Consider the following 12526-nt stretch of genomic DNA (forward strand, 5'->3'; position numbering starts at 1 on the left):
TGGGATGAACTAGATAAAAAAATTAGAACTGTATGTCCAACATCAAAATCTCATTATGGAACATTATAGAACAAGAATGGAATAATATTCAAAAAGAAACAATTAGAAAATTAATTGAAAGAATGCCGAGAATAGTTAAAGCAGTTATTAAATCAAAGGGTGGTTTTTTTGTCAAAAAAAAAATTTAATTATTATAATGGTTTTTGTACATTTTTATTACATAAAACTGACTAATAATATATTTTATATTGAAAATGTATAAAAAATATAATTTTTAATAACATAAATTAAAAATTCTATAACGTAATTATATATTAATTTTGCTTTTTCGAAAAAATCTCCTCTGTCCTAACTTCCGTGAGCGGCAGTGTATATATATATATATACATACATACATATATATATATATATATATAATATATATATATATATATATATATATATATATATATATATATATATATATACATTAAAATATATATATTTTAATGTTTTAAGACTATTTAAACAAAATAAGAGGGTATGCATTAAAAAAATATCACTTTAATTTTTTTTGGACAATTATGTGTGTGTATATATATATATATATATATATATATATATATATATATATATATATATATATATATATATATATATATATATATATATATATATATATATATATATATATATATATATATATATACATTAAAATATATATATTTTAATGTTTTAAGACTATTTAAACAAAATAAGAGGGTATGCATTAAAAAAATATCACTTTAATTTTTTTTGGACAATTATGTGTGTGTATATATATATATATATATATATATATATATATATATATATATATATATATATATGTATATATATATATATATATATATATATATATATATATATATATATATATATATATATATATATATATATATGTATATAAATATATATATATATATATATATATTATAGGCTTGTAAATCTATGTGTCTCTGGGCACGTGCTTGTGATTTATATGCATCTGTTGTACGCACTGTAGAACCAAAAAGGCGAAGGTAGTTATATACTTATATAATATTTTACTTATAAAAATTATTTGTATAAGTATAACAGAAATGTTTTTACAAACAGATTGCAGTAAATAAATCTATATATTTATTTCAAAAAAAAGTTATACAGTTAAAGTTTAGTTATATTAACATTTGTTTTAGACTTGCCACTGCCCAGTTAGAATTGGATACTGTAATGAGTGTACTTAAAGAGAAGCAAGGAAAACTTGCTGCTGTTGAAGCTAAAGTATGTTTAATAAAACAGTTGTGATGCATCTTAAAACAGTTAAAACCAACATACTGTGTTTTAACATGTATGAAATGGATAACTTTGAAAAAGTTTATTGGATTGCTGTGGTTTTGTTAAGTAAATCATTTTAAACTTTTTTAGATAACTGCTTTAAAAGAATCATATAGCCAAAGCATAGAGGAAAAAGATCACCTGACAAAAAATATTGCTCAAACTGCCTCTCGGTTAAAACAAGCCTCAAAACTTACTGCAGCTCTTGCTGAAGAGCAAGTTCGATGGACAGAAAATATTGCAGTATATATATTTCTATTTATTGATTTGAAATAATATATAATTTTAAATTTATAAATTTGAAATAAAAATTTTTATAAATGTTATACTTTCATACTTTACACATTTAGGTTTTTACTGCAGACATTGAAAATATTGTAGGCAATGTATTTGTTGCAGCAGCTTGTGTTGCATATTTTGGTGCATTTACCAGCATGTACAGACAGGAGGTTTTTTTAATGACAATAATATGTTTTTAACAATTTATTATTAATTTGAAGATGGTAAGATTTTTAAAATTATTTTCAGTTAGTTTCTTTATGGGTTTCTCAATGCAAAGCTCTTGGAATTCCTGTTTCTGATAAATACAGTTTTATACATGTTTCCTCCAATCCATTTGAGATCCGCAAGTGGAATTCGGAGGGTCTACCATCAGATAATGTAAGACTAAATTGTTTTATATTATTTCAAAGTATTGTTTCATCTCAATTAATTTTAAAACAGTAAATTACTTTACTTTAAGCTGTCAACAGAAAATGCAATACTTGTCACTAGAGCTCGTCGATGGCCACTTATGATTGATCCACAAGACCAAGCTAACAGATGGGTGCGATTCAAAGAAGCAAAGAATGGACTGAAAATCATTAAACTTACTGACAACAATTTTTTAAGAACTCTTGAAAATTGTATTCGAATTGGAATGCCTGTGCTGCTTGAAGAAGTTGGTGAAAATTTAGATCCAGCTCTTGAGCCTGTTTTACTTAAACAAACATTTGTGTCTGGTGGGCGATTACTTATACGGCTTGGAGATTCAGATGTTGATTATAATAAAAACTTTCGCTTTTACATGACTACAAAACTATCTAATCCACATTATTTACCTGATGTTTGCATCAAGGTTACAATCATTAATTTTACAGTGACAAAGACTGGTCTTGAAGATCAACTTCTTGGGTTAGTCAAATGGCACTTTATATCATATTAAAATAGTTTTATTTTTTTCATAGTTTATACTTCTTTTAGTGATGTGGTACGTTTGGAAAGACCTGATCTTGAAAATCAAAGAAACCAATTAATAATTCGAATCAATGCAGATAAAAATCAACTTCATGCAATTGAAGATCGAATTTTAAAACTGCTTTTTAATTCAGAAGGAAATATATTAGATGATGAGCTGCTTATCAATACACTCAATGAGTCAAAGGTAAAAATTTATTGAAACAAATAAAATAATTAAAAATATTATTAAATATATTAATACTTTAAAAGTTTAAAACTATTCTTTATATAAAACTAACACAGAATCCTGTAAGTTATATATGTATTTATATATGCATATATATATATATATATATATATATATATATATATATATATATATATATATATATATATATATATGTATATATATATATGTATATATATATATATATATATATGTATATATATATATATATATATATATATATATATATATATATATATATATATATATGTGCCGGGTACCCGATTCAGACCCGGGGACTGGGTAATTTGGCTGTTTTCTAGGTACCTGGAATCCACCATTTTTTTGCAGTTCCGGGCACCAGGTATCTTAAAAATAATTTTTAATAAACGTAAATCTTAAGGTAAATCTTAAATACTGTAACTATATGTTTAAGTGGTACTTTAAATTGTGTTGAAATATTATTAAAAGGATTGCTTTTGATTTTAACTTTTAGTGTTATTGAGTTGTTTTATGTTTTTTTGCAATTCTTTGTCTCTCTTAATTTTTTAATTTCCGTAACATAACTTTTGATTAATTAATGCATATCAGCAATTATTTAACAATAAAATACAAAAAAATATAAATTATATATAATACCATAATTGTAAAACAAAAATTTGTTAGCTGGAACAGTATTTTTTGAAGTTGATAGAGTTAATTTTAATTTTAAAGCTCCCTTGATGATTTTGGCATTAACAATGTAAGAGGACAAGTTAGGGAGCATCCATAAAGTACATATGCTCAGATGCTGGAGAGGGGGTCTGCAAATGGGGTATATGAGATTGGGGGTAGTGGGTCAGTTATAAAAGTAAGGAGACACTTGAATATATTTAGGCAAACTTAATTAGTGCAAATTAATCAGTGTTATTTTGTGTAAACAGTTTAGCGCCCAAGATTTATCAAGCTTTTATTCCACCTTTTTAACATGGACTTGATACCAGGTACCTGGACTTGGATCCAGTTTTTCCTTCCGGGTACTCAGAATCAGGGACTCAGCATAAACTGGTTCCAGCACATCTCTGATATACGTATTTATTTAAATGAATTCATTGCAATTGAGGCTGCAAGCAACCACTTTTATATTTGGAGTTACTAGAAAACAAAGAATAATGTTAAAGAGCTAAGAAACAGTTGACAGAAAACTTGAAAAGTTAAAAGTTGTATGAGTCACAAAAAGATGGGAGAGAGTTCCAAAGCACTGAAATGCTGGAAAAAAACTAGATAAACAAAAATTTGAGAACATGAAAGGACAGTTACAGTAAAAGGATACAACTTTACTGAATGAAAAATCAAAAAAGAATGAGTTTTAGTAGATGCTTTAAGCAGCAACATAATAGTATTTACAAAAAAGAGAAAAAGATGTAACCTTGAGATGATGGAAGAGAGGATAAAGCTAGGCAGATAGAGCAGGTTTAATTACATTTATAATGTGTTTGTGAACCTTATATAGAAGAGAAAGAGTATCATTAGAAGAACCAACCCAAATAGGGAAAAAGTATTCCATACAGGGGCCAATAAGAGATTTGCAGAGGTAGAGAATGGAATCACGAGTAAGATAATGGTAAACACAATAAAGAGAAGTAATCTTAGCAGATGCTAGCTTTGCAATGAATTGTATATATGTTTTCCATGAGAGGTCAGTAGTGAGTAATAATTCAAAAAGATATGAAGAAGAGTACTCAGTGAGATGGTTGCCATTCATTAATATAGTAATGTCATCAGTATTGCGATAGTTATTTGCAGTAAATAACTGAGTTGTGTTGCAGTTGAAATTTACTACCCAGTTTAAGCCCCAATCTGTTAAAAAATAAGATTCAAGATCAACTTCCTAATTCTAAGCAGTTAAAAAGAGAAGGCTTTGGAAAACAAGTCACAAAGTTAACTATTTGAGTAAGAGAATAAGAAATGCAGAAGTTGTGAGCTTTAGTGCCAGCTGGGTCAGAGGTGTTAGAGCCAAGCCATTCAGTGTGATGAGGAATAAAGTCACTAATAACAACAATATTAGCAGAGAAAGGACTCGGTCAATTTGATTAAAAATTATGTCTAAAAGAGTGCTATCTTGAGAAGCAGGTGAACAATAAAGAACAAAGAGAATGGTGATTGAGCGAAGAGGTGCTAAGTAGAAGCACATAGAAGAATGGTTAGAGGATTTAATTTTTTTTTAATTTTGACTTCTCAACAAATAGGTGGTTGATGCTTAAGTATACGTCCAAGCCAAGCATGTGGCTATTGGAGTCTTTGTGAATAAAAAGATAATAGCCATCAATACTGAGATTAGAGGAAGAAGGAGGTGAATTTAAATAAGTCTCACAGAGCAAGTCAAGTAAATTTTGTATGAAGTAACATTTAACTGATGGAAAGTTACCTCCATGAGCATGAGTATTTGTAAAAAATAAATTGAAACAATTAAGTAGTGGTGATGGTTTTTATGTTTAATATTTTGGGGTACTTTGGATATGATTTAAGTTAAAGAGAACTGGACTCACAGATAGAGCACAATGTAACACAGGTTTGCATCTATGCCAGCCTCATAGATTAAGAAGAGTGCAAGGCTAGTCAACAGATTTATTATGCCTACCCCTAATGTCTTTGCCTAAAACCTTCTATAAAACATAAGCTGGATTAACATCTGCCAAAAATGAGTATTTTTATAGAGGCACCTTTACTCAACCAAAAACCCAAGGCAGGGGAATTTTTGGTCAGAGTTCAACTCTCTCATACTTTGCATAGAAAAACAAATCCTACAAGGTAAGTTAGACATGGGGCAGGTTGTACTGAATTCACATTACCCGTAGCAATGTAATTGTGGTGGTTCTGAACCTGACTTTAAGTTACTGAAGTTATATATATATCTACTTAGCATATATAGATAAAATTTTAATAGCATTTTTACTTACCTAATTCCTTGCAATTTTTTCAGAAAAAAATGAAAAAAAAACAACAGAAAATAATTAAAAAAACAATTGCTGCTTCAACCCAAACCCTTAGTCGATGTAGCAATGTACTGTATTTAAGTATCACATCAGACTGATTATCAAATTATGCATTTATATATATATATATATATATATATATATATATATATATATATATATATATATATATATATATATATATATATATATATATATATATATATATATATATATATTAGGGTGTCCCACTTTTAAACTGACCAAAATATTTTTGTTAGCACTCATTCTTAATCATCATCATTAGGTCCCAGGACCCACCAAAAAATTTTTTAGACTTCTAAGTACATTAATTCAGGTAGAAGCAGGTTTCATATGAGAGGTTTCGTAATTATTCATAAGTTTTACAGAATTCTTTCAATTTTTAGACATTTTTGGTCTAAAAAAATATTTCAAAACATCAAATGGAGAAAATAATATTATGTTCTAAACTATAATGTAATTTTAATGCATTTAAATGACCTTAAACATGTTTTTTTTAATAAAATTTTAATTTTTAGGCCTGCTGAAAACAAAAAAATACCAATACTCATTATAAAATTGTATCCTATAATATTAAATATTAAAACATCTGCAATTTTACTAATTCATTTGTTTTTTTTTATTTTCTTTTTTATTTGATGTGACTTGATTAATTTCTATTACACTTGATTTTTCAGAAATATCTAAATTAAAAAAAATATATAATGGATAGTGATGATGATGGAACCCTCCGCAGATCCTCTAGGACCAGAAAAGGTCAGAGTGCAGCAAGAGAGAGAACTAAGGAGAGTTCCAAAGAGCCTTCCTTATGCCAAAGTCATTCTTCTTTGAGAAATACTTCTCCTAGAACTAGCAGGGACCATCAGCCAGGATCCTCATGTACATCCCAAAGCAGAAGTCCAGCTCCTCAGCGAACCAACAGGAGTAGAAGAACACTCTACTTGCTTCAGCATCCCCTTCATATGTTTGCACCAAACAGGTTATATTTTTTATTTACTTTTAAAAAGTATTAGAAAAAGCTGAGTAAAATTGTTTATCAAAAATAGTTGTATGTAGAAAAACAATGTAAACCTACTTTTAATTTTTTTAGACTACCCACAATGAGAGAAGTTTGTCGTCGAATATATTGGCTAAAATCAAAGAACAATAAACAAAACTTATCCTGTGCACAAATGTCAAGGTCAAGATTTATGGTTTGCAGTGAAGGGGAGTGTGAAATTAAAAACAGAGGGGAATTCACTGGTGTATGTATACTCAGAGAACTGTTACATCTTTGGGACAGGGGTGGTTTTGATTCAAAATTTCGGTTAACAGAGCAAGTAGTCAAGGAAAAGCTTGTACAATCTTATGATCGCTACCAGAAACTATGCAAAGTTAGAACCCTTTATGAAAATAGAGAGAAACAGGAGCAATTAAATAAAAAAAAAAAACAGGATTTTGTAAATGAAGCAAACTGTACATTTCAAGTTTATAAAACAGATATCTTAAATCTGATCAAAAATGATGAAAATAGAGACAAAGATGCAAAAAGAGAGGACATTGAGTTCCTGAAGAAAGCATTTAGAGGTGAAATGGTAAAGTTTGACAACAGTAAAGACAAATCTTATCATGACAGAATTAAAGATGGAGAAAAAAGAATGTTTGATATGATAGAGAGAATGCATAGAGAAGATGAACGGGAAAAAGAGAGACAGGAAAGGTCAAAGAAGAAAACAATAGAGGAAAAGGAAAGAATGAAAAATTTTGAGATGGAAGTATCATTTTCATCAAGTGGAACAAGTGCAAGTGATAATGATAGTGGTTTTGAGCCTTCACCAAAAAAAACAGAAGATTAGTAAAGATAGAGTTTGCCTGCAGCTTTCAATGAATGACATTCTTGACAAATGGGTTCCATTCTTGACCAGGTATAAGGTAAGCGTTAGAGCAGAAACCTCACTCCTGGCCTCACTTTTCAGTATCGCTGGTGTTGATCTCAATACAGTTCCTATATCAAAGAGTGGTCTGCATAGAAACAGAAAGATTGTTATTGAAAATGAAGCAGAAATGGTCATATAAGAAAATCTAGACAAAGTACGAGATTTAAAGGTTGTCCTTCACTTTGATACAAAACTTGTCAAGCATTATAGAACTGAAAAAAAAATGTCTGAAACTGTAGAAAGGCTAGCTCTCAGTCTTTCATCACCCCAGGTCAATGAACCCCTAGATTTCTTGCTCGGAGTTTTAGAAATTAAGTCATCTAAAGGACAGGATCAAGCTATTGCTATTCAGAACATTTTAGAATACTATGAGCTCACTGACCAAATCATTGGTTGTAGTGCAGATACAACTGCCTCTAACACTGGAAAGTACAATGGGGCTATAAAGTTCCTGGTGGATCATGTGCTTCAACGACCAGTGCTTTGGCTCCTCTGTAGGTACTAAAATATTTATAAAAATCATTTATTTTGTCACATACATTTACATTGTACAGTGTACAGTTTTTCATATTTAAATTTTTTCAGGCACCACATATCTGAAAGGCACATATCACATGCAATGGATTATATTCAAGGAACAACAAAATCGCCATCAAGAGCAATATATAAAGATTTCCAAAATAACTGGCGAGAAATACAAGAAGGAGCTAAAAATATGGATCAATTGCTTTTTTTTAACTATGACAGAGATGAGTTTAAAGTAGGTACTACTTTTCATACAAGAGTAATAGATACTAAGAATTTTTGTGAAACAGCCTTGAAAAGAGATTGTTTTCAAAGAGGAGACTATAAAGCTCTATGTGAACTACTGGTCATTTACCTTGGGGGCCATGTACCTGGTTTCCAATTCAAGCAACCAGGTGCACATCATCATGCCAGATTCATGGCTGACTGCCTATACTTGCTGACCATGCAGCTGACTTCGAAGATAAATTCAAAATTGAATAAAAGTGAGAAAGATATGTTGCAAATGTCAACTGACTTTATTGTCACATATTTATGGATCATACTTCCTGAAGTCTCCTATTGCAGCCAAGGCACCATCAAATGATTTGGATGCTTTCAAACTGTCTTTAGAAATGATGTCAAATGAGCTATATAAATCCAAGTATGGTCCCCTGGCAAAAAAGCTCCATTCAAGCCTAGTTTGTCATAGTTGGTACCTGACCCCTCAGTTGGTTATTCTTTCAATAGCAAATGGTGATCTAGATTCAAAGGAAAGAGCTGAAATAGCTCTAAAGCTGATAAGCTTTGATCCTCCATCACTTGATGAGTTTAGTACAGAACAACCAGGTTCACCAACACATATACTTCCCATGTCAGTTTTGTCTGATTTTGTTACAGAGGAGTCCTGGCTGATATTTACTTACTTAGGTATTTCTAGAGAAATGATAAAAACATGGATAGATGATAACTTTAATGTTTTAAATGTTTCATATACAAATTTTCAAAATCAAGTAGCAAACCTTGCAGTGGTCAATGATAGGGCTGAGCGCCACATTCGACTTGTTCAAGATTTTGTGGCTCAAACCCATGATGAAGGATTACTACAAGACACAATGCAAGTTGTAACTAAAAACAGAAAAGAAGTTGGAAAAGATATGAAAAAAACTGATTTTATGTGATTTTTTAAAGATTTTGACCTTTTTATTGTTGCTATTTTGTGATAAATACTCATTTGTGATTTTTTAAAAAGCTAAAAATTAAGGAAATATTTTTTTTAGATCAAAAATGATTGAAAAATGAAGATGTTTGCGATATTTTTTTCAATAATCACGCAACCTCTCATATGAAACCTGCTTCTACCTGAACCCATGTACTTAGAAGTCTAAAAATTTTTTTGGTGGGTCCTAGGGGCCTAATGATGATGATCATTAGGCCCCTAGGACCCACCAAAATCAACACACACACACACACACACACACACACACACACACACACACATATATATATATATATATTAGGGTGCATCAGAATGAGAGAATTTTCAAACAAAAATATGTATCTCATTAAATTTGGTGCAAGTATATAGAAAATAGGTTTTAAAACATACCGTTCACTTTTTGACCATTCTAGACCCTCCCTCAAGGCTCATTTTTGTGAAAAAATGTCAATTTTTTTGTCAAAAATTGCTGATTTCTGTGATGTTGAGGGATGGTCTAATATAAACCAATGAAAATGTGAGCGACATTCATTTCTTTACCATCCTCTTCACGAGACAATCAATATAAAGGAATAATAAAGTTGCTAGATAAATATGGTATTAAATCAAATGTCAATTTTTTTGTCAAAAATTGCTGATTTCTGTGATGTTGAGGGATGGTCTAATATAAACCAATTTGGCTGAATTTAAAAAAAGAGCCTAGGCTACATATATTTTGCATTTAAAATCAAACATATATTTGTTTTTGTTTTATTACCGAGCTTTTATTATTCAAATTATACATAAATTTGCAAAATTTATGACTTTTGTTGTGATATTAAGAAAGCATTTGGAGTATACAAATACATTTTTTTTAATATAATAAAAATGTTTTTTGGTTAAAAATATTGTACATTGCTTGCTACTTTAATTAGTTATGTATTTGAAGGTAAGTTTCCTTGACATTCTTTTATCTCCCTCCGTCTGCCATTTCCCAAAATAAAATAAATAGAAAGCTAAGATCCAATGAATCTATAATCAAAGATTTACAATTCTTAGAAGATCAAGATGGTCCAAGATTATATCATATGGGTCTTCTAGACATTAAATATACTAAGAAATTAACTTGATTATGTTTTGGTTGTGAGAATTTGCATAGTGTAAGTTTTTTTTTTTTTTTAATGTTTAGGCAGTATTGCGTCAGATCTTAATTGAATGATGCTCTCAAGGTAGATGAACTAATGAGTTACTTTACTATATGTAGTGAAGCATTAGTATAAAAAATATTGGTTTAACTAACTTTTGTTTTTGAACTTTATGTTGATTCTCATCCACACATTTAGTTTTTAAGTAATATACTCTTTAAAGTTTGATAAATTTATTAAATATGCTCTAACTTTGTGTTTTTGTCACTAACAACTTATAAATAATAAATTTATTTTTATATAAGGTAAAATCATTAAATATAAAGTGCAAAAATGCAATGAAAATGCGAGCGACATTCATTTCTTTACCATCCTCTTCACGAGACAATCAATATAAAGGAATAATAAAGTTGCTAGATAAATATGGTATTAAATCAAATGTTGGTGGATTGAACTTTGACACAACAGCAACAAATACTGGCATTATGAAAGGGACTGTTAATAGAATTAGCTATGATTTAGGTAAATACATTCTCCAGCTTGCTTGCTCAGAATAAGTAATTTTCAGAAACATGTTGTTCATGAAGAAAAGGTAGAACCAGACAATCTTTTTTTTAAAAGATTAAGAAATAAGTTTAACAATCCAGAGGTTCATTACAATCCTGAAAACATATTAAGGTTTGATTGGTTATTTAAGGCTGGTGCTGTAGTCGAAAAAGCAGCAACAGATGTACTCAAATATTGCAAAATATACATTAAAAATAAAAATATTGCTACGGAAGACAGAAAAGAACTAGCAGAGCTTGTAATTAATTATTTATCGAAATCAGAAATTTTTAAAATAAAAAAACCGGGTGCAGTTCATCATGCAAGATTTCTTAGCTCAGCTCTTTATTATACAAAGTTACATCTGCTATCTAAACAACTAGATTTTTTCATAAAAGAGGAAGACATAAAAGCTTAAGTAGAATAAATTGTGGAGTTTATTTGTTGTTATTATGCTCCATGGTACTTTCAAAGCCATAATCCTATTAAAGCCCCATACCTTGATATTACAGTTCTACATCAAATGACTCTGTATAAAGATGTTGAAAGTAAAAGTAATAGAAGCTGTAGATAAAGTCATTGACTCAATATTAAAACACTCTTTGTACTTAGACTCAACTTTGATATCTCTTTTGTTTCTAGATTATAAAGTTCCTAATAAAGATAAAACACTAATCACCAAATCAATTTTATCTTACAAAATGCCATTTTTAAAGGCATCTGATTACAAAATTGAAAATAAGCTGAAAGTGGATATCAAAGAGATAATCAACCTAGATAGCACAATGGCTAGTAATCCACCAAATTTGGCGGTGTTAGCTAATGAGTTTTTTTTGCAGTAAATGGGTTTACAGAAGAGAGAATGCGTGATTGGTTGTCATTTCCACCATCTTTCTTGCACACTCAATCATATTACAATCAGTTCAGCAAGTTCAGTTCAGCCTATGCAAAAACTTTGATTATAGTAAACGATCATGCAGAAAGAAATGTAGGCATGATGCAGGAGTTTATCTGTAGATACATTAGTGAAGAAGAAAAACAAACGAGACTGGTAACCATGGACAAAGTTCGTTATGCCATGAAAAAACCTGAAAAAAGATCCAGCAAGATGACAAAAAAGGATATGGAAATAGGTTTAAATAACATTAATAATTTCAAGAAATTCAAAAGTGATTAGAAAACTTTTTTTTTTCTTTTGTAGGCTTTTTTGTAAGGTAAATAGAAAACCTAGTTTTTATCTTAATTGGCGTGAGTAACTAAAAAATTGATTTTGGCATAAAACTTGAATCAATTTTTAATTAGTAAAAAAATGAGGAGGGACCCGGGGTAGATAAGGGTGAGGGGAGAGGTAAGGCAAATACATTACTAATTGAAGTAACAAACAATTTACAATATTATCAACCAAAAAATATTTTTATTACACATGACTGTCAGTTCGGGAG

General features: G+C 29.5%; 2 protein-coding genes across 4 annotated transcripts in view; both read left to right on the forward strand.

Annotated features, from left to right (window-relative positions):
- Window positions 1-12526, forward strand: part of LOC100210595 (dynein axonemal heavy chain 6) — a 137689-nt gene that overhangs the window by 103426 nt on the left and 21737 nt on the right. For all 3 annotated transcript variants that reach the window (XM_065812540.1, XM_065812541.1, XM_065812542.1), the window contains 7 exons: window positions 958-1040; window positions 1197-1281; window positions 1426-1578; window positions 1686-1784; window positions 1864-1995; window positions 2078-2508; window positions 2578-2758. In XM_065812540.1, coding sequence (XP_065668612.1) covers window positions 958-1040; window positions 1197-1281; window positions 1426-1578; window positions 1686-1784; window positions 1864-1995; window positions 2078-2508; window positions 2578-2758 — 1164 coding nt within the window. The remainder of the gene's footprint in view (window positions 1-957; window positions 1041-1196; window positions 1282-1425; window positions 1579-1685; window positions 1785-1863; window positions 1996-2077; window positions 2509-2577; window positions 2759-12526) is intronic.
- On the forward strand, window positions 7299-9447 carry LOC136087691 (uncharacterized). The gene is made up of 2 exons (XM_065811126.1): window positions 7299-8189; window positions 8277-9447. Exons 1-2 carry the CDS (start codon window positions 7915-7917, stop codon window positions 8800-8802), a joined length of 801 nt encoding a protein of 266 aa, XP_065667198.1. The 5' UTR covers window positions 7299-7914; the 3' UTR covers window positions 8803-9447.

This window comes from Hydra vulgaris, chromosome 12 (genome assembly GCF_038396675.1).
Source record: "Hydra vulgaris chromosome 12, alternate assembly HydraT2T_AEP".
Classification (NCBI taxonomy): Eukaryota; Metazoa; Cnidaria; class Hydrozoa; order Anthoathecata; family Hydridae; genus Hydra; species Hydra vulgaris.

Bases quoted from the DNA above. Each gene is read 5' to 3' on its own strand.
- LOC136087691 (XM_065811126.1), top strand. From the start codon at position 7,915: ATGTCTGAAACTGTAGAAAGGCTAGCTCTCAGTCTTTCATCACCCCAG. The intron at 8,190-8,276 runs GTACTAAAATAT...AAATTTTTTCAG, and splicing joins GTGCTTTGGCTCCTCTGTAG to GCACCACATATCTGAAAGGC.